This window comes from Mya arenaria, chromosome 6 (genome assembly GCF_026914265.1).
Source record: "Mya arenaria isolate MELC-2E11 chromosome 6, ASM2691426v1".
NCBI classification, from domain to species: domain Eukaryota; kingdom Metazoa; phylum Mollusca; class Bivalvia; order Myida; family Myidae; genus Mya; species Mya arenaria.
In genome coordinates, this window is record NC_069127.1 from 31,722,046 (window position 1) to 31,748,774 (window position 26,729).

Here is a 26,729-nt window from a genome sequence, read left to right on the forward strand (position 1 = left end):
TCATAAAGTTTAACTGCTAAACAAAATTAATACGCGATCTACTTGCAACCGTCTTAAACGTACCGCTTCTTGAGTATGTGAACCGTCCAAATACATTCGAGGTTGTTTTCGATAAAAATGGTCGAGGAGTTCCGGATGAGGAAGAGAATGTGAACCGCTTAACAAATGGTCAACTTCAAGACAACAACAAAAGTATATCTGACATTTATAAATAATCATTGCGCTATAATTCATTTAAAAGGATAGATAAATAAAAAAAAATCATACATTCATCAGGAAATTTGTTCTAGATGGTATACATATGGTGCTGGCTATGTTTCAATCAGACGACGGCTTATCCGGTAAGCGCAGTGGTTAGCGCACTCGCTTCTCACCAAGGCGGCCCGGGTTCGATTCCCACCCTTGGCGCACGTGAGTTGGGTTCGTGGTCACCAAGCCGGACAAGTGGTTTTTCTCCAGGTACTCCGATTTCCCCCACAACACAAGACCACACTCTCGCGGAACATCGTGCCAACGAGAGTGACTCAGTATAAGTTATCATAACTTTCTTTACAATCGTTGTAAAAGATCTTATAATGTATAAACTAAACACGATGGTTATGTGAGAAAAACCATATAGTCGTCTCGACGTCGATTAAATTAAGCATTGGGAGGCATTGAAATTTAAATGGATTTCGTTTTGCACATTGGGTACCTCAAACTGATTCCATAATACATTTGGCGACATCATAAGGAAAAAGTTCCGAGAGTGTTGTTTGAAAATCACATCATGAAATATAGTCTCGATAGTTTCAGATTATACTGAGTTCTTTAAATATAGATATTCGTTAATACAGGTTTTTCTTATTTAATGGGTCATTCAAAAATACTAGCAATTCGGAAAAAATAAGAAATTAAACAATTTATTTTACAGTTTATTTCAACAATAATAAGGAAGATTATAAATTAAATGTATTTGCAAATGGCCGTACAGGACTGTAATGCAATTGTAAAGCATTTAACTACAGCAACTTACAGACGCGTTAAAGTTATTTGGAGGAGAGGCAATTCAATTATATCAAAATAAACCTCAAAGACAGAGAGCATTCAGCAAAAAAATGATCTTGGTGGTATCAACGATGTAGCTAATCGGATTGCTCGATATAAATAACCGACCAATACAGTAAAAGAAGTCAATGATGTATGACCATAAGATTGATTGAAGGTGCATATTGAATAACACCCCTGAAAGGATCTTAAGCTAGACCCGATAAAGAATCATATTTCATTTAGCTAAATTACTGACTTACACTTAATATTTCCATATATATATTAAAACATCCTATTTTTAATGTTACAATAATTATATGTATCCGAATGATATTTATGTTTCTAAAAGTCATATGACTATTAACATGAGAAAATAACACAATGAATACCATTACAAAACTAGTGTGCTTTTATAAAGATTTTGCTATAAGACGTTTTGGAAAATTGGCGCCTGAGCGAAAATAGCATCTATGTACAGTAACCATGGTGCCTCAACATCAATCATGCAATATATAAAGTCTTAAAATATATAACGCCCACGTGCGTAATTAAATAAACGTTCCTATTGGTTTGTAATTTATATGGTACCATGTATATTGTGGCCAGGCGAGAAAGAACGATAATAATAATGTCAATACCTTCGCTCAATCTTAATTAATTTGTCAAGGCTAAATTTGTCAACATAAATGTTATAAAAATGCAATAAAATAGGTTGGGTTCAATATATAGTCTACAGATTATTTGGAAAAAAATCAACGTTTGTACATAAAAGAACAATGAGAAAAATGAAAATACATCATGAAAAAATATTGAAATACGCAATAAGACAAACTATGCCTGCGTAAGGTTCCAATAACGTTGACTTACATATTATTAATTTGCTTATAAAATTAAATTTTTATTTTGTTTATTATAAATCCTCAAAGTCATGTGTGTGTTCTGTATGATACCGTAATTCATAACCATTCAGATAATACACAGCAAATGAGGAAGACACTTTCGTCACATTAAAGGGACTAGACACCAGATACAATCGCAAGAGAAAAAAGAAAATTGTCAATAACTTACATAAAATTGAAAGCGTTGTGTACAACGCATTGAATCTGACCTACTGATGTATCACATCGCTTACAAAACATGTATCTTTCGCAGTTTTTGTGTAAATTTACAAATCGAATTAAACTGGGTTTGTCTACCACGTAAATCCCAGTAAGAGAAACAATTATGCACTATTTTTGAACGAGTTAACTCAGCTGAGACAGCGACTAAATATTCTTTGAATCGTGTAAAGTGATTTATTATCGACCGCCTACTATCGACAATATTAAGTTTGTTTTGAGGGAATACTGTATTTGCCGATTTGGGGTCAATCTGGTGTCTAGTCCCTTTAAGTCTCGTATACACCATATACATGTACAGGAGATACGTTGGCACATTTGGTAGAAACAAAATATACAACCAATCAGACCTACCGTATGAAATGTTGATACAATAGCTACACACAATAAGTCAAAACAAATTGTAATTGTTTGCATTTAAATTCATATAAAGGCAGGAGTAATACAAAAATAATAAATTAGAAAATACAATAATTAACGTATCAAGTATACAAATCAACTGTTTCACAATCAAAATAATTCATGCCCTGCTTAAAATTAAAAAAAAAATCGATAAATCAGCAGAACGCTCCAATGGGCACCTTTACTGGCCGCGTTAAAAATGGACACCTGCCATAGCTTCCGTCCTAACAGGGACATTCAGACGAACACGCTACCGTCTTACCGCTGAAAAATAGAACAACTAGTTTAGGACATAATAAGAAAAAAACAACGCTTTTCTGGGAGAGGGATTGAAAAAATGTAATTGGTCCCAGTATTTTTTTAATAATAATGATAAACATTTTATAATTGCCCGACTATTTAGACTTTTGTTAACTTCACTGACATTGTTAACCGCATTGTTGTTAAATTAAATCTTTATTTAACACGGTCTTCTTAACAAGATCTCAGGCAACTGTTTTAGCCGTACTTGTACTATTTAACCTATATTGTTGGATGATCACTGAATAAAATATTTCACATTTTAAAGTTAACAACTTTAAAAAAAATGTTAAATCGTTCCAATGTTTATTATTATCTATTTTATGATAACTATTAAACAGATCCGAATAACATATATTTATGCTAAAACAAAAATGTGACGGAAATGAATGTCGACTCGGTGCTATGACTGTAACATGGAATTTGAATTTGTTTTAATGTCAATTATGGTGCTTGAATTAATATCTGTTTGGAAGAAATGTATACCGTAAGAAAATGTTTGTGTAAGTTAACAGTTCGTCAATGAACGAGCATCGAATATATGTCAACAAATCTAAAGCAAGTTCGAGAATTAACATGTCACACAGTGTATTTATCTAAATCGCAAAATTTAGTCGTATCTAATCGCTTCCTTTGAAAACTCGTTAGAATTTAAAAGCATAAGTATCAACTAGCAGATCCAGGGTGCGGAGCGCACCCGTTAAACTTCAAGTTCACTTTTGATTATAACATAAGGGAACAAAAGTATTTAGTACACCCAAAATGCACAATTGCGGACTACAAAATGTTAACTTCCATCCCCAACCCTGCAAAAACTTATATCACAATAATTTTCGGTTCTACGCGAGGGCGCAAGTCAAAAGGCCCTACCCCCCCCCCCTAAGGTACGCCCCCTCGATCGTCAAACCTTGGAACCGCCCCTGATACTAAGTTACATACCATGTGAATTAAAGAATAAACTGAATATCAACCTGTTAGCATTAAAATGGAATCATCCTACAATATCAAAGCTTGTGATTATGATATTATGACCATGCTTTGAAAATTCAAATTAGTTTGACTTACAGGCAGATGGCTAAACAGCCAAACCACTCCGTCTGTCCATCCGTCGTGCACACGGGATCGATGTCATGGCGCGTGCATTCGCACGTGAGCGCCGGCTGGTAGCTACGCTCATGGTTTAGGTTTTGATTGTGGTAACCGTCTCCGGAAGTTATCGGCTCCGAGGCGGGAACTGCCACCTCCGCCTGTCGTCCACCGGACATAGAAAGCGAACGTACATGTGAACAGGTCACGTATTTTGACCGTGATGCGCTGATCCCGGCGCCGTATTTGTGTTTTTACGTTCATTAATATATTAATACAGTATTAATGTAATACTTTTTGTTATCTACAAATGGTATATCCCTGAGAAAGAGTTAAGATACATGTATTAGTCATTCTATTTTTCTATGAGCAAACTCGTAGGGCAAAGTTACAGTACTTATGACCTGCAAATTCAACTCGTATGAATTAATGGATGCTTCTCAGTTAATATATACATAAACATTCAATATATATTGACATGGTACAACATGGAAATGTTACAATGTTAAAATGTTAGTAACTATATTTGTGCGTTCATTATTTTCCTTGCGCAGGTCCCTAAAAATAAAAATAAAATAATAATCAAGATTTGAATAAGGTCTATTTATAAGAATAAATCGTATATATTACGATAGTTAAGTCTGAAAATAAACTCATTTTCAAAACAAAAATCATCAAATTTAATTTTCGTAAAAATCAAAGCACTGAAATCACCTTGAGATTGTGGCCTAATGAATGTGGTTGGCCAGTACACGGACATTCACCGTTACACGCCTTTCTCTCGTTACTGAAACACGAATGCAACAATATTTCACAAAATATACAATTTTGCTTATTTTATGGTACACAGAATAAACATACTATCTTCAAGAAATAGCTCATTGAGCTAATGTTTCTTGTTAACAGATATCCGACTTCAAACAAAGATTCTTTTATGTTGTATTTTTATCTTCTGAAATTTATGTTATGGAAACCACATAGAGACATATTCTTGCTTTTTGCGTTCTTGTTTTACTTGTTTTTAATAGTTATCAGTTGTTGTTGTTATTGTTTTTATCGGTTTAAAAAAATACAATGTAGTTAAACCAAGTATTTAAGTTTTCTTACTTCATACGCATTCTTTAAAACAACAGTTGCAAACAGGTACAAATAAGGGCGTGAAAAGACATCTTAAAAGAAGTCAGCACATTTTTATTCGTTATCAATATGTAAAACAGATCCGACCAAAGAATGCCTACTTGTTGTACAATGACAAAATTAAATTGAATGCGGAAGTCTTATTACAATTCAGGTTTGTACAGAATGTATCCGTTCATATAAAGGATATGCATTTAAAAAGCTAAATTTGCGATTTAAATACGATTTATGTGAATAAAACTATATTTTATCAAAGTATCTTTTTTTCTATGTAATTATGAACGACATAGAAAATAAAGCAAAGAAACAAAAAAATATAAAGAATAAAATATCAACTAACTATCTTGGAATGACAAACATTTTTGGCATATTGCTCTATGAATAGTTATAATTTATTAAAAAAACCCAGACGAATTCAATTATAATGAAACAAACCCGCGTTGAAACTTAAACCCAATTTAAAATGCGGAGTCTAACACGGAAGCTGTCTCGACAAAGGCATTTTTGATCGTTTTTACCAGTGTCATTCACATTGTGACATTTGGCCTGTCCTACGAAACAAGTATAATATTGTCCAATGTATTTGATCAATCTTAATAAGTTCACGTGAAGTACTTTAATGAATTTTTTTAACAACGATTTAACTAATAAATCTTGCTTCATTATCCTTTAAAATGTGACAGAAGACATTAATGACTTTCACAATTGAATTATAAATAATAAGTTTCCGTTATATGTAAAATAAAATCCATTTGCATACAAATAATGTTCAATAAAGCTCCAAAAAAGACAATATTATATTTAAATGAGTAATGAATAGAACTGCAGTATATTAAAACATTGAATTGTCAACCCACTGGCCTAAATGGAAAGTGTGACGGATATAAACTGTCACCAAAACATATTAATATATACCTGCATTTCCGGAGACAATCATTTTTGAATGTATGATTCTGCACGGAGCAAACAGGTGCCCACTCAGAGCCACACGTTTCCTCGCAGTATAAGGGGATTGCGTTATAAGGTATAGCGTTGTCTTGGATACATGGACACATTCCTTTGCAAGCCAAACCAACCTTGCCCCCTCTAGCAAAGCACAAATGCAAACAGACTTGAGGTATATGCAAACACCGATGTTTAAGCAAATACGTGTGTACGTATTTGCATGTTAACATCAAAAGCGAAAGTCATTAGCAATAAGGCTGTTAAAGTATTATTACACATATATAAATGCACGCTTGTTGTTGTTAAAATGAAATAAACAGAATTAAGCTACGCGTCTATAGGGTCTAGGCCGGGTTTCTGCTATAGATATCAGTATAAATACAGTTTTAAAAGACATACACAGAAGCAAAGGGGAAAAAAGATGTCAAATTGACTTACAAGCACTCAATAAAGCAGGGACTATCATAAGTCATTCCATCGGTCCCACATACCGGGTCTTGAATTGCTTGGCACCTACACTGCGCCGCGTCGTTGACAACCTGATTGGCTGTTTGTATCCTCTCACTTGGTGCAAGTCCAACTCGTCCCATCATGTTTAACATTGAGTGGTTTATATTTCTGTCTGTATTCTTAGGATGGCTGTTCTGTTGAACATTGAATTTTGTTTGTTTAGCGTTTGAGCTGATAATCTTTTCATTTCCAATATGTCTAACACTGTGAGCACCAGAAACCTTTAAGACTCGTGTGCCAAGGTCTCCATAGTCATCGGTGCCTGCAATGTCATTTGCTGACTCTTGATTTCGCGTCGATGTGATCTTTCTAATCGATTGCTCCTTGACTGAACGAGGTTCACCGGGCAGATCACCATTTACCGGCCAGTTTGCATTTTTAATTTGCTCTGTTTGCGCGGTGTGTGTAATCGGACCTGACACTGCCACGCCATTTAGCTTGCTTTGCTCTGACCAAGAACTCACTGCTGGCGAATGAATTTTCGAGGAATCACCGGTACCCTGGGTTGATCCGGGCGTTAGCTTCGTTTTGACCATAGTAAGTGTATCGGAAAAGGCTTGTAGAAACTGTTTCATCAGAGTTTTTCTTTGTGTGGAATTGCTTAAAGGCACGTTATTCAAGTTGGATTCTGGAAGTACGTTATGCACGTCAATCGATTTAGTACCTGCTTGTTTCATTATAGTGAATGTTCCCGTCTGAGATTTTACTTGGATTGGCTGCGATGTTGTTGTTGTTGTTGTTGAAGGTGTTCTACTTTCAGTAGGGACTAGGGTGGTGGGGCGAATTTTAGTGTTGCTTTCCGGTGTACACGGGCATTCATTCTTACAAGCTAACTCTTCAAAACTGTAAAACGTACACATATATCAACATAGCTGACATAGAAAAGCAAAACACATGTATATGGTTCATGTATTATAAGACAGAACTGAGCTATCTTGAGTACATAAAAGAGGCACATACAATAACACACCGCAAAGCAATCTGGGCTTACAATGCACATAGTCGCAACATGCATTTTAAAGGAGTTTGAATGCAGCAGTTACGGGAATTTATGTACTTGTTGCACCATATATGCAGCGAATCCATTTCCAGCAAGCGGTAAAATAAGTTACGATTGCGATCACGTTAAAAAGCAGCTAAAGCATCAAATCTTACCTGCAACGTCTGTAACAGTCGTTATCATAGGTGGCGCCTCGGACGCCGCATACTGGACGGTAGATGGGTGGACACTTGCAGTCAGGTGGTGGTTTGTTGGGCGGTGGAGCTCCCCGGGCCGCCATTGCTACTTGTCGGGCTTGGAGAGCCTGGACACGGGCCGGCGGCGGTCCCTGTACTACACTCTTATCAACGGCGACCACTGCATCAAATGCAACATTGTTCGAAGATTGAACAACTGTTGGCGACGGGCCATATGCTTTACTGGAAGCCACACTGTCAACGTTTAATTGTGGGGCCACTGGAGGGATATACTGTGGAACGGGTTGTACAACAGTATTTATATCTGGAACAGCACCAACAGAAGCTGCGTTAGGATACGCGCGTACTGTCGATGCGGGCGCCTGAACCGGCAGCTGGAACTCGGGGTTGTAAACTTTAGAACCATGTGTTGGTACTGGTTTTGGTTTGTAGACAGGAGTAGGCTTTGTGGTGACAATTGCTGCGGCGGCGATAACTGATGGTTTGGAGGCTGCAGATGAAGCGGCCGTAGCCGACTTTGAACGGCACGGGCAGAATCCTTCACAGTCCTTTTTGATACCGCTGAAACAGAGGAATATGGGTTAAAATCTTAAAATTCGTGCAAGTATCATGAAGACTAAGCATTTTGTTTCATTGATCATTTACGTCTCAGAGTGCCGCCAGTGCTTTGACTATTGACGAAGGTCGAGCAATATACGTTCCAATCTATAATGTATGTAACGTGGAAATAATTTGCAGTCAACAAGCAGTGAGAAAAAACTGTAATATTACATTAAAAAGATGGTTCAATGCGTTGAATGCATGTAAATAGCTTAAAAAACTGCTATTTTTATCTGATCTTAAAAATTGTCTTTTTATGTTGCTCATTACTGTATACGGCTATGACGTATGAGAAATTTAAATTTTAAATGTCATGCATTTGCTCATTAGTAAAACTTAATAAAACATATGGTTATTATGGTTTGTGTCTTTGCTCTGTAAATCAACTAAAATCGCACGTGAAATAACCTGCAATATTTTAATGCCAAGGCACTGGTCTGTTTTTATTATTTTTTTTCTCTTTCTTACAATTTATTTTCCTGCAAATAAAACCCGTTCAAAAGATACAAAAAATATATGGGGGCACCAGGCACTTAAAATTCACATAATTGTGGGCCAGATACCGTAAGATGTAACTCTGAGACGACCCCAATTTCTCGAAACTTCTTTATAAATAAGATTGAGCTAAGCTCACTACTTTCGGGTTTTTTCTATAATTCGCTTTATATTTGCTTCGTTCTGAGTTTTTAAACTTAAACTTATCTTACTGATAATTACAATAAACCATTTTTCATTAATCAAATCTAATTTAAGGTGTTTGAAATAAACTACTTATAAGCCTGTTAATGCCTGTGGTTTATGTAAGATACGGAGAAGGTAGGTTAAAATGTTATTGACGTAACGCCATCATGTCCTGTTGTTTTTTTCATTAGAAGATAAAATATTGTACAAACCGTTTTAGAAAATAATTGTCTTAAAGTTGTAAACAAGTTTCTGGTATGGTAACATATAGCGCTTCAATTTTTTTGCCATAATATGTTGCACAGACATATATAATAACTTCAAACTAAATAAGATATTCAATAAGTATTTTTCCAGGGACATTTTCAAACTGTTTTGTGCTTTATGACAGCATCAATGATGTGATATTACTTAGTGTTCGGCATAGTTTGACATGACACATTTATGCCAGTGTATTTTCTAATTGTTCGTGTAACAGTTACAAGTATGCATTTATACGATGACCCGAATATACATTTATATTCAAGAACAAAATTAAAAGTAAAGAGCGTACTGTATTACACCCCCTAAATGCTTCTTATAACCCAACTACCGACCACAAAAAAAGAAACTTTTCTTCATGCTTCCTCGCCCCCTTAAACACAAATATTTGAATCTTGACACATTTTGTTGCAGCGATGACAAAATCCGCCACAATTATTAAATGTATTTAGTATGCTTTATCACACCCGTCACATTTTTTGACATTTCTGTTCAAAGAATGTTTCCACATCCCGTAAACAAACATAATCATTTAAATGGTAAAAGTTTCTGTTTCGATGTTGCCACAATTCGTTATAATAAACAATGTGTGTGTGAGAGCTTATTTATATTCGCTCTAGTGCAGGGCCCATTCGGCGAGTGTTACTTTAAGATTTCTTAGTTATTTAAGTTTTTGGAACAAAGTGCACATGTACTTTGAACTATCACACAGGTCCAATTTCTCAGAAAAATTAGCGTAACTCACTTAATTATGTTATTTCATTTAGCAAAATATCTTACTTAACTATGATTTCATAAAACAAAAGGTAGTTTTTATCTTGTTGATCTGAAATAATATTTCCTTTACAAGCCACAAAACTCTTTCAAGAGAGAATATTTCATAATGTATACCAAGTCAAAAAAAATTTTTTATCGGGAATTTTAATTATATATGCAATAGAACACTACACTGGCAATGAATGAATACTATTTTACGAACTACTTTTGCTGATCTACCGGTATACATCCGATGTTGTTTTCGATGGAAAATGGCCGAGGTGTTCGGAATAAAAACATAGTGTTTTAAGGTATTTAATGTATGCTTAATTTAAGGACAAGTGCACATGCCACATAATCAGTAAAATGCATTTGATATGACAGTTTGCTGTACCAATAATTCGCCCATTTAAGGAAATTGTAATAATTATGAAAAACATCTAAAACAATGTTGACGTCTTACAAGAAATATTTCCTCAAGTAAAATGCATTGATGTGACAGTTTTCTGTACCAACAATTTGCCAGTTTTAGGAAATGGTAATAATTATGAAAATCATCTTAAAGCTGCACTCTCACAGATTCACCGTTTTGACAAAAAAAAATTGTCTTTGTCGTTTTATGCATTTTTCTTAAGCCGTTTGTTTAAGCCATAAAACTTTAATTTTCGAACTGATATAAGAAAAACTACGATCTGATTTTTGTCAGCAACCTTTTATCATTGGTTTGCAGATATTTACACAAAAATTTGCTCTTACCAAGACAAAATATAAAAAAAGTTGTAAAAACGGTAAATCTGCGAGAGTGCAGCTTTAAACAATGTTGATGTCTTACCAGAATGTATTTAATTTATTTCTATTTTGTTAAAGATTGTACATGTTGCTTTGTTTAAATTACATTTTCGGTGAAGTATTTCTATTTTGTCGGGTGATGAAAAACGATAATCTGTAACGGACAACCTGGTGCAATTTCAATATTGCTGCTGAATTTATCATTTTCAGAGCAAAATATCAGTTCTCCTGTTTTGAAGTTCCATTTGAACACAAACTTTCATTTTCATGAAAAACTGTCATACTGGAATTGCTAAACAATGGATAAAAAGTACAAGTCGGGCGAATAACTGGATCGGGCGAAGAAGTGGTCCCTAACCGATACAGATAAACCCTTGGCCGAGGAAGACCAGTAGCAACCACTCAACCAAGACTTAAGGGATCCAATAAATCCGCTGTTTCCGACGAGTTTTTGGACTGGGGCACTTGTGCCATAGTTCGTAGTAGTCACACGATCAAATTGCATCTTCAGGACGAATACAGGGGTTAATGACGTAATGTATCTCTACGCTGTATTTTGATTGGATGTCCGTCAACGAATTTCAACATGGCGGAGGAGTTCCGAGTGCGAATTTGAATAATCAAAGTAGTACCAGGTCTGAGCACTATCAATGTTCCGGTTAAACTTGTTTTCTTCTTAGTATCTGTCTTTGTTATTTTGTACTAAAATGTTTTGAAAAAAATAAACAACTAAAAAGTTTAATATTTGATTTCTTATTATCATATACTGTCTGTAGTGTATGAAATTGCATATATATGAATGAGCATGCTTATATGTTCTGTACTTGTCGCCATTTTGTATGACAGAAAGCCACTTGGGTCTATGATCTTCTGGTAAATAATTGTTCTATTCTGTCATATATCTAACATAATCATAGGACAACCCGGACTAAGAATTAATCATATCTTACATCTTTTTTTCTTAGATGACTGTTTCACCGTTCAATATGTGTTTATGCTCTCTCTTATTGTATGAAAGACCATATACATGTGTTTCTAGACGAACAACGAACATGATCGTAACAATTCTCCTCTTTTTTTTGGTATGTGAATGTTATAAATCGACACCGTAGGTATGAGTTAACGCCTTTCCCGGAAAGTACCGGACCGATACTCGATAACAGCCCCTAGTTTAACATTTGTATTTAAGTCAATAACATTTAAGGGCGACGGAAAAAGAGAGGTCGGGCTGGGATGAAAATCTAGCCATTAATTTATAGTCTTATTTAAGGGTCATATTTTATTACCATGGAGTATTCACTTATATGTCCGAAAGTTATTTATCAACCTACATCTTCATTATTAAAGTATTAGTATTTTTAATAGGAATACGTGTTTGCAATTGTCAATGGGGAAGTGTGTATGGATAAATTTTAGTTATGAAAAAAAGAAGATTTGTTAATGATATCAACTCTTATTCAACTTTACTTAAAATGTGTCGTCAACAACCGTTTTGATGCGTGTAAAACTTCCAAAACGTCATATAAAACGAATAAGCCTAATGTTTAAAACAGGAAATTAAAAAAAGTTATTCTCTGCGTTTTTGTATTGACTGGTCGCCGGTCATACGAGTTCGTTATTTTAGAAATTTACTTTCTGTGAAAACGATTGATATACACGCTGTGGTAGTAAATAAGCATGTGAGAATTTACGGGCATATTGTGAATAATAGTTTAAATAATGCATTTGGTAACAAATATAAGTGCCTTAATATCTATGCAAAAAGCTACAGAAACATGCTCAGTAGCAAAAAGTTTAAACATAAACCCGGTTTAGTGGCAATGGGCAAACGCCAAAGACATAGAACACAAAATCACAAACAAGCAACATAAAACACGACATAACACGATTGACTATTTGAAATTTAAGTGATATAAAATGAAAGTTTAAAGCGTAATTCACACGATTTAAAACAAACATTAATGAATAAAAGTAGGCCGAAAAGGATCAGGCCGAAATGATATCTCGGCCGGATCGACCCGACACCAATAATTTTAATCGGTGATAACTGATAATGCAAGGTACCAGTCTAAATAATTTACGCATGCCGGAGACGACCGAGTAACTACGATCTAGAAAGTTAATTAAACCGTCATAGTTCGGCTATGTCCGTGTTTATTCGGAATGTTAACAATTGTATATATTGTCACATGACTTAATTGAGCCAATTGGGTATCGATATTTTTCACGTATTTTATTCAATAAAACCCATTCAGCCGCGTCTTTGATGCCTAGCATCAACATTCGTCTTGTTATACCTTACATCACATGTATATATGTGCTAAGTGTACAAATGTACAACAAATGTAACTTGCAAACGTATCACGCATTACATGGATTGTTTAAAGAATCATATGGTTCGATATTGAACTATTCAGGCAAATGTATAATATTTTCAAACAATTCGAAGTGCATCTACAAGCAATATTAGTTTTAAAATATAAAAATAACAAAGAAAAAACTAATAATATTACATCTGCCACGGCATGCTAGAGGAGGTTTACCGTAAAAGGTTGTATGTACCTCGTGATTCTAACGGAATGAGTCCTCATGGCAGGGAAAGTAATAGATATTCAAAGGTTTATGATTTTAAACAAATTTATCTTTTTTCGACACTATTCGCTTTAAGGCAGTGTCACCAATAGTCTGTTATTCATTGTTTACCAATAAATATATTTCACTAGCGATTTTGTTACCAATGATTTTAAACAAATTTATCTTATTTGTCATTAATTTTCGCTTTAAGGCGGTGTCACCAATGTTATTTATTATATACCAAGAACTATTTTTCACAAGCATATTTAATACTTATGAGTAATGGCGTTATTCATCACCAATTCGAAACAAAAATAATAGGGATATTCATTGATACTTTCAATACGTGAGTACGTGTTCGTTAATTACAATGTCAAGTCATTGTAATTATCAATAAATGTTCATGTAGAACACGCTAAACAACGGTTTTATTTAGCCATAAATTTCATAATGTGGTATGGGAAGGCTCACGCAAAATTGACCAGCCGGTGTCAAGAAATGATGGATGGATGCGAACTGTGGACATTCCATCACTGACTAAATTACTTGAGGCTTCTGTGAAACTGTAGTAAGTCCTGATAAACATTGAGATGGTTACTTCAGTATTGCAAGCGTCATTCCATTATTGACTTATACGTTGCCGATGTCCAGTCACCGGCGATTGTCTATTACAAAACTCGGTGGCGGGGAAATGTCCCTTAGTTGCCAATCAACGATATTGTATTGAAAAATTAACCAATTTAGTCGCTGGCATTTCGTTATTTTCCCCCAAAATGTCGTTTAGATAAGGTGGACAGATAGTGGAAAAAATGAGACATTTATGCAAATTGAGCGGGAAAGAATTCAGAAATATTGAACGCCGAAAATAAAAATCGAAATATAAATAAATCAGATTTAAGATATTTGGTAAAAACGCAATAACTCTCAACATAAACTGAGCGACTGTGATGCATAACTTTATATATTTCACATACTTAACAGCATGTGACATCATACTTTTATGTTTTTCTGTCATTCTTTTCATATTAAGCCATAAATAGTCCGTTAAATTAGCATTTGGATTTTGAGAATATTAATCGTAAACATGTTATTTCCGGACGTTTTGTACGTATGCATAAAGCACGTCCGCATCGGTATTCATAAAGCAGAACAAAGTGTACATTGTATTAAGTGAAATTTAGAAATTTGACACATTTGTGTTCTGCAGAATAGACGTACTAAAATCCAATTTCAAGTTACGTTTACCACAAAACGATGGAAAATCTGACAAATTATTTTACATGTTGCCCAAAAGAAAAGTTCTCAAGATTTCACCATTTTCTTGAAGACTTTAAAATAAACGCTAAAGGCTAAATCTTCTCCCTGTGTCCCTACACTTATCTTTGAAAACATAGTTCACGGGACAACGTTCTACTAGGAACTCGCCATGAATAACATTGTATATCCTAAATAATAGGAATTACAGGACACTAGTCTCACTGTTTTGTCTAATATTATAGTCTTTCTAATTTTAACATTGAATTTGCCGTAACTACTGTTTGCAAATGAACTTAGCATTTGAATGTTTTGATGCATTGCGTGATTGTGGCTATTACTCCGCCGAAATTCGTATCCATTCGGAGCTCCTCGGCCATTTTTATCGAAAACAACCTCGGATGTATGCCGGTACATCAGTTGAAGTAGTTCGTAAAGTTTTGAATTATATAATTAATTAAATGTAGTGTTTTAGAGTTGTATTTATTGATCTTAGTTTAAATTGATTGTCAGTGAAGTGTATAATTGCAAACATAATTAAGATTCCCAAGAGTTTAGTCATAAATTTTAACTGCTAATTAAATTTACTACGCGATCTGCTTGCAGCGGACTTAAACGTAGCGCTTTTTGAGTATGTAAACCGTCCAAATACATTCGAGGTTGTATTCGATAAAAATGGCCGAGGAGTTCCGAATGATTCGAATCAAGTGCAAAATATATACCCTTTCAATCGACTTCACAAATCACAGAAAGCCGAGTGTCCGTGTCAGTAATTGAGCATATTAGTTTACGTAACAATATGGGCTCATACACAGGCAAAGGATCTACACATGTACAATTTGTTTTGGTTTTACATCGACCAGCCTATCAAATCGAAGCCTTAAATGACGCTATTTGAAGAACTTACTGTTGTTCGAACTGTCTTTTCGTTGCAAAAATGCATTATGATCGTGCTAAGAAAAAGTAAGTCGTTAGAACAATTTTACACCTGCAGTGACGGTTTAACTTAATCAAATTAAAGAGTATATATGTCATGTTTTGTTATTTTCTATTTCGTTTTATTATTTTTGTATCTGATTTTGTTATTTGCTTCCTCGTTATTTTCCATCTCGTTTTGTTATTTTCCGTCTTATTTCGTTATTTTCTGTCTTATTTCGTTATTTTCCGTTTAATTTCGTTATTTTCCGTCTTAGTTTGTCATTTTCCGTCTCATTTTGTTATTCAGTATTTCATTTAGTTATTTTTCACCTCATTTTGTTAATTTCTGTGTATTATTTTCTGTTTCGGTTTGTTATTTTCTGCCTGGTTTTGTTATTTTCTGTAACTTACGACGACATCCTAGATCCAACATATAAAACAGCATTGTTGGTTAACTGATATATAAATTTGAAATAATATACAGCATACTCTTAATAATAAGTAATAATTATTATCCACATGTCTTAATGGTTGTGTGTCCCACTGAGGAGGTCGTGGGTTCGATTCTCACCCGAGGCATTAGCATGGCCCCTCATATAAAAGATAACGTAGGCTTGCGAGAGTCGAGGGTCATTTAGATATGAGCTGTGATTACAATATAGCTAGAATAAATTAGTATAAACAAACGTGACAATTAGTATAACCCATAATATAAATGATACTCACTTCCAAAGGAAGCATTCGGACATGTATGTGAAGCCGTCCGTGCCACAGACTGGGGTGACGGGGCAGCGTTCCTGTATCGGGCCGCCGGAACCACCAAGCAGGCTTCCCACAGGTGCGGACACATCGCTGTTCCCATACTCATTTGCTTTTGAACTTGAAGCATATTCGTTGACGTCTACACTTGAAGCAATTCCTTTGGAGGGGGAACCTCGACGTTTCTGGTCGGACATCGCACTTGGTTCCTCGAAGGTCACCTTCGGTTTAGTTCTAGCTGCGACGTTTGTGTGTATTCGTTCACCTTTATTGAAACTCGGTCCTAACAAACCATATTGGGATGATGAGCCTTCTGACGATTGCCTTGCAAACTCATTGGGCGAATATTCACCGCGGCTGTTTGCGCCCCGTGACTCCGGTTTATCCCTGCCGTTTCCACCAGACCCGATTTCATTCCGACCATTTGATTTGAGAGCATCCGGGATGTCCCTGCCTGTCTGGCTTCGAACGTTGCCGAAAGAATTGTCAACGCGACCATTGGTTTTCGGGCTGTCTGGTGAGTCCATTCCATATTGACCACCGGAAATTGCTGTATTTGAGTAATCAATACCGCCGTATTTCGAATCTGGAAGGGACACGTCGCTGCGTCCGTTACCTGATCTCGGATCCGGGAGACCTCTGTCGAACGCTGAAGAAAACTTCGGCGATGATTTTCTGTCATACGATCCTTCGGACTGGGCAGAATACACATCTGACCGGTATGTTTCCTGGCCTATAGTTCCTCTTGAACCCGGCGATTTCTTTGTTGAAGGACTGGCCGTGGTTGGCGTATTATCCCCGACCATAAGACCGCGGCGTTTAAGAAGGGCTATAATTTCATCACGAGTTAATGTCCTCTTACCATCGTGTGTAGCGGTTTGGGATTTAACACTAGATGACTGAGATGTAGGTTTGGATAATGAGTGCCTGCTTCCGTTGTCAACGTAAGCCATAGATGGCTCTTCAGGCTGACCTGATGGATATTCTCCGCGGTTTCGCCTCCTATTGGATTCAGACACATCAATGCGACCTTCTCTAGTATTGCCTTTGGTTTGTGCACTTGCGAAGTTATTTCTGTTGTACTGATCATCGTACACAACGGATGGGCCCTCTTTTTGCGAGCCCTTCGAGGGTATTCCATTTTCCATCGCGTACATGTCCGAGCTTTTTTGAGCATTAAGCAAGCGGCTTTCTGACCTTACAAAATCATCCCTGTTCCCAGTCCGCTTGTTTACATTTGGTGATCCAAACGTATTGCTTTTAGCAGATGCCTTCGAAGCATCAAGTCCATCGGCGTATTGCGTGAATAAGTCCCGACCAGCACTGCCTACATTTGAAGATTTGTAACCAACTCTGGGGTCCTCTCTCCAAGAACCGTACTCATTTACGAGGCTTTTATCAACATTTTGTCTGGCACCACTAGAAGATAAGGATGGAGTCCTTCCTGGTTGATCAGGATACATATTAACACCAGCTCGTGAATTACTATAAGCTGGAAGCCCCAAACCTTTTTCATTCCCTTTTCCAACGGTCCCCCAGCCGGCTTTATCAGCTGTCGGTCGTTTAGCGTTGTGTGTTGTCGACAACTGATCATATTGTTTTCTAGCTTGTAATCGTGCCAAACGTTCACTATCTTGTCTTAAATTCCCATTGTTTTGATTATAATTGTTTAAGACACTTTCCTGAACGGTGCTATCAACTTGTTCACGGTCGTATTGTGTGGGTCGACTGTTACTTTCTATTGCAGATGGATCGTAACGATTCGTGTACGAAGAAGGCTTGCTAGCATATTCACTGCCAGAAACACTTCTGTCAGGTGTTCTAGACTTACTTAAAGAACCACTCGCGTAACTATATTCTTTGACAGTGCCATTCAACACTGGTACTGGCACCTGTCCTATGTAAGAAGTTTGTCCTTGAGCCAAGGGCCAGCCCTGCGAAGCACCAGGGCCACTGCGAACATCGTTTCCATCAGATGGCTTATACAAAACGGGGTCCTTACGAGATGGGTTTGAGCCTTGTCTATTGGCATTCCCTGGTTGGTTGTATTGGTTGTATTCTATAGATGCACTTGATTCTGTTTGTCCCACAACATATGGAATATCGGAAATCTTCGGTTTCGCCATGTACCGATTGTCATTTGGATTCTGAGCGACCTGTTGGGTATTTGTCCTGTATTGAATGTCATTCCTTGCCGGAAGTGGGTACTCTTGGCCTTGTGTTACTTGTGTAGAAGCAGGGTTTGCCTGCTGCGATTGCCATTGATTCTGTGGAACACTTTGTTGGGGATATGCATTTACAGACGACGGACGATCAGCGCTAATAATGTTCTGGCCAGCTTGGTACGTGGATGGGTTTGATTGTCCAGCCGATATGTCCTTTGTTTTACCACTGCTCGAAGGTAGGACGCCAAGCTGCTTTGCAAATAAATCCAACTGCTCTTTAAAATCCTGCAGAAAGGCTAGTTGTTTAGACCCACCCTGAGAGGACGCAGAAGGACCCGCTTGATATTGATTTGCGGAAGAAAGGGCACCCTGGGACGACGCCGGAAGCCCCGACTGATACTGATTGGCGGAAGAAGCAACGTTGTTGGATGTAACGGGGACGCCACCAGATACCGAATAGGAAACCTGACCGGAAGAGACTTGGTACGCGGTCTGACTCTGGGTTTCAGGAAGTGGGGGCGGTGGTGGCGGCCGGAAGGACTGTGATGGTACATTGAAGGCTGGGACAGGGGCCTGAGTCTGAGCGGGAACTGGTTGTGGGTATTGTATGCCCGAAGGCAGTTGAGCTTTCTGCGCGGATTGGATCGTAGGCTGTGGGTCTGGTTGGGGCACAGGTGCACCGTATTCGTCGTATATAGAAACAACAGGTAATGGCTTCTTTGTTGTGGTTGGAATATTATTTGATGCAAACCTTGTTTCATATGGATCACGTGGCCTATAAGCTGGTTGGTTATTCGGCTGCCATTTACGTGTATGTGTTCTGATTGGTATCGATGGCGGCTTGGTAGGCGCAGGTGTTGTCGTTGTTGTTGTTGTCGTGGTTGTTGGTGGTGTTGTTGTTGTTGTTGTTGTTGTTGTTGTTGTAGTGGTAGTAGTAGGAGGTTTAGTGGGCGGTGGAGTTGGAGGAACAGTTGGGGGTTCAGTGGGTTTCCACTTCCGGGATTTTGGAATATCACTGCCTTCATTCCCACGTGTGAGTATGGGAGGATGGTATTGCGCGGGCAGGTACCCGTTGTCTACTTGGGCGAAATCAGCGAACGGGTTTCTTCGCGTATTCGGTCCATATAGCGGCTGAGGTGGCGGCGGGGGACGACCGGCTCCGCGACGGATTGAGAAAGGCATGCCAGGTGGCCGCTTGCCGCGTCGAGTCACCGTCCGCGGGCGCTCCTGTGCGCGCACTGACGGATGGAAGTACACTATAATATAAATTTAATCACATAAGGATGAGGAACTAGATATCTTTAAAATATTACAGCATTTACATTCGTATTAGCATGTTCGTTCGCATATCAAAATGTTCTGGATAAAGTACCTTAATATAAACTAGCTTTGCAGCGAAAACTGTCAAATGTAGCTGCATTAACATCTAAACTAGACTTGTATGAACAGTCTTTGTCAAGGGGCATCGTACATGGTCGAAAATGTGTGGGTTTTAATGTTTCAAGTTTCTGCAGCGAGACAAATTATGAGTGATAAAATTCGGATATATTTGGCGTGACTACAGCGGCATATTAATCTGTCAGAAAACGTTTATGTGGAATTTATATATAGAAAAATGTGACAGATTCAGCCATGTTTTAACTACATTAAACAGTTAAATTAAAATACCTGTCTCTTTTAAAACGAAGGAAATTCAAAACTGAACGCTCAGATAACTATTTGATAAGAGTTACTTATCATAATGTACATTCTTGCCAATATTGTCGTAAAAGTGAATAACTGAATAATTGATTTGGATTTTATAATTTTGTTAAAACATAAGAGGCTTTGTTCAGCGTTTCTGTCAATGAAAGAACATGGTTGATAATTAAAACCTGCTTTATTACGTTTTGCATATTCATAAATTAGTCGATTTTTTAATTAGCGAAAGAAAAAAGAAAGGCTACGGATGATCGGAATACAAATATATTTGAATAATTATTTTATACTTCAATGTACATATTAAGATAGTAATAATGTTATATTTGTTGAGGTTAGACCCACACTCAAAAACAAGACCGTAATGGTCCATTCTGTGATCATTCGGAGCTCCTCGGCCATTTTTATCGAAAACAACCTCGGATGTACGTCGGTACATCAGTTGAAGTAGTTCGTACAATTTTGAATTATATCGTTAATTAAATGTATTGTTTTAGAGTTGTATTTAATGATCTTAGTTTAAATTGATTGCCAGTGAAGTGAATTATTGCAAAAATCATTTAGATTCCCCACGGGTAAAGTCATAAAGTTTAACTGCTAAATAAAATTACTACGCGATCTACTTGCAGCGGACTTAAACATGCCACTTTTTGAGTATGTTTACCGTCCAAATACATCCGAGGTTTTTTTCGATAAAAATGGCCGAGGAGTTCCGAATGATCTGTGAAACCAATCGGAACACCTCGGCCATTATACAACAGACTTGACTATGCCGGAGTTTGCCGGGGATGGCCAAGTTGTTACGATGGCATAAATACATGTAGCGTAAAAATCATTGTTGTCTTAAAAATCGAATGTTTTTAGTGTCCGGTTAGGACACCGAATTCGGAACTCTACGCACATTAACCTGCATGGGTAATGACGTCAAATTATTTCAAAAACGTTTATGGCGTCGTCTAACCAACTTTTAGAAGACTGTGTTGCTTTAAAATTGCATATCTCAAAAAGTTTTTAACAGATTGATTAAAACAAATTAAAATCTCAAACTTATAAAATACGTTGTATACATGCATTGCGATAAATTCAATTCAATTCAGAAAGGTTTATGTAACACTTTAAAACGTTTCATAACAAGTGAGTTTTTTAAGGTATCCGATATCTCATTGCAATAAAGCATTGGTGATTATGTAAATCGTGATACCTGGTGACCCATCATGAGTTTTGTATTATATGACAGGTTATTGCTTACTCATGACTAACATGTTTACATGCTTAATGATCGAAAAAACACAGCAAGATTATCAAAGCAGTGTGTGTATACCACTTGATAAATTGCTTCATTTATGCTACGTCGGAAGGCAACATTTTGCTTAAAATGAAGACTTCAATCAAAGATAACTTTTACTTCACCATTTAAATAAAACAAAGGGCAGTCTATGCCGCTTAAAGAGCCCCGCCTGCGTTTTCTTACCGAAGTTTGATATGGTGATTAGTTTCATCAAACACTTCCACAAACCTGTTTCCAAAATAATGTTTTGAAAGTGCTCCGTAAGACGGCCTTTTTGTGAAAAGGTTTGTCGAAGTGTTTTAAGAAACTAAACTCTCAATCAAACTCTGGTAAAAGACCGAAGGCAGTGCTCCGTAAGCGGCATAGACAGTGCTAAGTTTCATTTAAAAATTAAAATGGTGAAGAAACAGTGAAGTTATCTTTGTTTAAAGTCTTCATTCGAAGCAAAATATTGCCTTCTGACGTAGCATTTATGACGCAATTTATCACGTGGTATGCACACACTGCAAAGGTGATCGTCCCATATATAAAAGTTGGTAACTAAAATGTGGCCCTTCCGTCCTTTGATTATGTTTTAAAAGTAAACAATATGACATTTCAATTCAATTCTTAGAATTTTAATTAAAAAAGTATCAGTATACGTATTAGGTAAAACTCTAAGAATTATATTGAAATGTAATTATATTATTTTTTAAAACAATATCAAAGGACGGAAGGGCCACATTTTGTGTCCAAGCATTATATATGTGACAGTCACCTTTGGGAATTATAGATAAAACAATTGCAGTTTCTATTTGTGTTCTTTTTTACAAATTGAAATTGGACGCAAAATGACCTAATTTTTCAAAGCCAAAATTAAACGAGTTTTCGTAATAAAAAATATGTAACATTGTTTCTTATTGTTTCTGTACTCCTTAAACCCCTTTCAAATAATACTTAAATAACATGAGGTCGCCAAACATCTTAAATTGACGGAATTTTACATCGTTTATCTAATTCCATCATGAAATATTTAAAAATAAACAAATCTGTTGTTATTTAAACAAATTTATTATTTATAGAGTTAAAGGTTCAAAATACACGGGCAACACAAATTCGTGGTTTGAATGGCAAACTCATGGCAACGATATTTTGCCATATAAACATTTAGCATTTCTCAACTTCATGATTTCAGTTATACATTTAATTTCTTCGTTATCATTTGAATATTTGAAAAACAAAAACGCAAAAGTAGTCCCATTAAAATAAGTATTCTTGATAAGAATAACAATATCATGACAAAGAAATTTCCCCATAACATTTGGTATTTCTCAACTGCATGATATCAATAAATGTATACTTTTATTTTCTTACTTTTTATTTTTATATTTGAAACGCACAATCGCGAAAGAAGTCCCATTCAAATAGAATGGTAACATATTTAACTATTCTATTAAAACATGTACTAGGAAAACGTGTATGCATTATTCATACGGTGACGTTTCTACGACTAAAAAAGATTGGTTTTCAATCAGAATTCGACCTTAAAATCGGCATTGTTTTCTATGATTTGCTGCTATCAGATTTTTAAAAGTATATTTATAAAGCACGTATTATAAATTAAATACGACAGTGTGGTATTTGTCAAAAATAAATGAAAAATGTTTACCTGCAATTACTAAGAGTAACAGAAAATATATTTTATCCATAATTAGTTATTAGTCCTGTGTGTGCGTGCAGAGGTAACTTGACAAGCGACTATTTCTGACGGACAGTGTAACGTTGATAGGTGCGCGGAACGACGAAAGACGTAAAGTGACGGGCACCGGTGCTAACGTCACGCCTCGGTACAATTACACGTTTAACGTGAACAACGTTCACGATATAGTGTGTCAGTGGTGGGGCTTTTGGAGATTATGTCGATGAGAAATGTATACCGCATCAGTCATGTGCATAGTATGATGCAACGACAAAAACAACAACAGCAACTACAACAACACCAACAATAACAGTATCAACAATAACAGGGACAACAATAGCATCACTAATGTAGTATAATGCAACAACAGCAACAACAACGTCAATAACAGTCACAACAATGATAGGGACAACAAAAGCAACAACAATAACAGCACAAACAACAACAACACAAACAACAACAATAACAACACACAAAAACAACAACAACATAAACAAACAAACAAACAATAACAACACAAACAACAACAATAACACAAACAACAACAACAACAACAACAACAACAACATCAACAACAACAACAACAACAACACAAACATCAACAACAACAACACAAACAAAAACAATAACACAAACAACAGCAATAACACAAACACAACAACAAAAACAACAGACGTAATTAATGTACATAAAGGTCAAATAATTACAAAATGTCAGACCTATAAAAAGCATTGACATATGTTTATACATATGTTCTGTATGAAAAGCCGTGATAATGACTTATCGATACAAAACGCATGTCAAATATGTACACTCAAACAATCCCCAATCTCTTATTATTCGGACATTTCGAATACAAAATATTAGAACTATTTGAGATAGGCAATTTGAAAGCTTCACACTGTTTAGATTTTGGAATATGACGTCAATAACTCTTATGAACGTTTTGACGTCGTTCTATATACGTATATATATTGTGCAAATGTTTCGTAATTTATGGGAAAAAAACAACAAATGTCTGGGTGTTCTTTTTTATTTTGTCAGAATTTATAGAAATTATATTTTCATTTTGGAACACAATAGTAAATTTGAATGAAAGGAGCCATGCCTTTAAATGGAGCATACAAACTCTACCGTGGCCGATGGTTAATATAATAAACACTACAAAATGCATAGTCATAAAAGAAAATCATTTTTTCCCACATTTTTGGTTTTATAATATTTAGGTGGGAATTATAAGATATTTTTTTTATTTTTAAAAAAAAAAAATGAAAAAAAAAATGATTGAGTTTGAAGATCCGGAGCCAGTGAGGTATGTTTAAATATTCATATATAAATATAGAACATGCAAATGTAATGTATGTTATAGAAGTTTAATCCATTTTATACCTTTCGTGTACAGCATGAGAACAGAATGAGTACGGCATGAGTAAGACTAGTCACAATGGACAGGTGAACGGCAGGCAATGCTCGGCTATAAAAGCACTTACTTAAACTTAATTAATGGTTTATTGTGAAAAGAAAATGTGTTTACTAACAAATTAATTCAAACCAAACGGCATTTAACATAATAACATCTTAGAATGGACTCGCTCATGGTTTTAATCAATTCAACTGTAAACACTTGTATTATTCTGTGACGGGCTGAAACTTATGTTTTTATAACTTGTTGCAGAACCCATTTGTTGTTTAATTTGTATTTCTTGATGCTAACACAAATGAACAATACAATATGATTAAACTTAAACACTAACATTACAATTATTTTACTCTTTGCCACCGAAAATGCAGCAAAATTTACCATTTAAGTATAAACACATGGCTGTACTACGATGAAGAAAAAAAAGACTTTAACCTTTATTGAATACATTGATAGCATTACGTGATACTGTCAATCACGATTCAGCCTTTTGCTGAATCGTTTTTCAAAATCGTGGACAATATTTGAGCATATATCAACACTTGTAGAAGGGTTCCAACCGTTTGTAGTATCTTAGTTTTAACGCTCCTAATCATTTGCTACACTTTATTTCGTAATAAAAAAAATCCGTAAAAAACGTGCAATTTACAAACCATGAAATAAATATATGAAGTAGTCCGTCTTAAACGTAAAATGAGTATGTGGTTACTACGGGACAATGGTACAGTGGTCCGGGTTTAAGTTATAGCCCTATTTTGTGACTATATAGGCTAATGTGACATTGACATGATTTAACCATTTTTGTATTTAGCGCACTATTAGTAAATGGTGTATCTCTTTAATATAAAAAAGATTAAATACAGACGTCGGAATGAAAAGAAGGCACAACAAAAACTCATTGAATTTGAAATACTAGTACAATGAAATCACGATCTTTCAAGCATCACACGTGGTCAATCGTAGCATTAATCGTGACGGTAAAAGCAAAGCTTTTAGCAAATGAAAAAAAACAACACTTATTATTTTCTTTATTAAAGCGAATGGCCGTACATTACGTATGACAGCCATAGGTGACAGTATCACCATCTCTGACTGCCACTGCCTCCTAGGATGACAGCCATAAGTTATGATGTTCCTCCACACAGTTATGACTATCAGCTTTCAATGTTCATATAGGTGTATCAGCATTAGTTTTTGGTAAACACCCGTCAAATTAGCGCACATAAAATGCTACAAGTCCAACTTTTGTGACAGTGCAGAATCCACATTCGCGCTACATATTTTTTTTTTTTACTTCAATGGATATGTATAGTAGAAAATTATACAAACGGGCTTAGTTTTGCAATTTATCTCTATCTCCCTCCCCTGTGAGTCAGATGGGGAAAATATATCTTCTTTCATATGTTGTTTTTATCATGTTTATATGATATTAAGAAATTGGTCCTCTTTAATCTTTTATTTGGTGACCCTTAATAACCGACATTGAAACAAGAAGGAGTTTTCTGATGGGTATCTTTAAACCATCAATTTAACGTATTTCGTATTATCCGATTGCTACTGCTCCTGGGTATATTAAAGGTACTATGCAGCCTTATTTGGAACTTTTCGGTATAGGTTCTATTCGGCATCATATTTTGACTGGTAATTTTCTCACGAAAATTTACGATCATTTTACCTTTTTCCGAACGGTATATTACGCTACATTTCATACCTGTACGGAAAATGACGGAAATATATATATATATATACTGTATTTTCAAATGCACTTTTTTCCGTTCAAGAATAGGATATTATTATGTCCATTTTGTTTGTTTTTTACTTTTATATAAAAAAACTTGTAGAAAAAATAATTTCAAAGCAATCTTTGATAAATAAGTGCGATATTGGTTTATTGATCTACCGCAGATTAGTATCACCGATTCCTCATCTGGAGGTCCATTTATGGCCGGACCACATTCCTTTGCAGTTATTATTTCAACACTTAGAATGGCCTGTTTCTGTTTAAATAGTATACATGTAGTAAGAATTTTCCAATAAGGGAAGGGTGAACAAACTCTTTACCGCCCTTTTCGCGTATTGTAAAACGGTATTATGTCGAGCAGTGTACTTTATCAATAAGCTATCAGTGTGACGAATATAGTGAAAATAAAAAGGCTATTTATAA

At 35.8% G+C, this 26,729-nt stretch overlaps 1 protein-coding gene across 2 annotated transcripts; it reads right to left on the bottom strand.

Annotated features, from left to right (window-relative positions):
* Window positions 1–907: 907 nt before the first annotated feature.
* LOC128239429 (mucin-19-like) lies at window positions 908–23,269 on the bottom strand. Of its 2 annotated transcripts, XM_052956053.1 has the most exons (6): window positions 23,116–23,267; window positions 16,284–19,737; window positions 7,683–8,285; window positions 4,650–4,722; window positions 3,915–4,096; window positions 908–2,813 (listed from the first exon to the last, which is right to left on the bottom strand). In XM_052956053.1, the coding sequence occupies exons 1-6, from the start codon at window positions 23,153–23,155 to the stop codon at window positions 2,774–2,776; spliced, it is 4,392 nt and encodes a 1,463-aa protein (XP_052812013.1). In that variant the 5' UTR covers window positions 23,156–23,267; the 3' UTR covers window positions 908–2,773. The 2 variants fall into 2 exon arrangements, with proteins under 2 accessions (XP_052812013.1, XP_052812014.1); XM_052956054.1 differs by lacking the exons at window positions 908–2,813; window positions 3,915–4,096 and adding an exon at window positions 4,114–4,493 and having other exon boundaries at window positions 23,116–23,269.
* Between the last annotated feature and the right edge of the window lie 3,460 nt (window positions 23,270–26,729).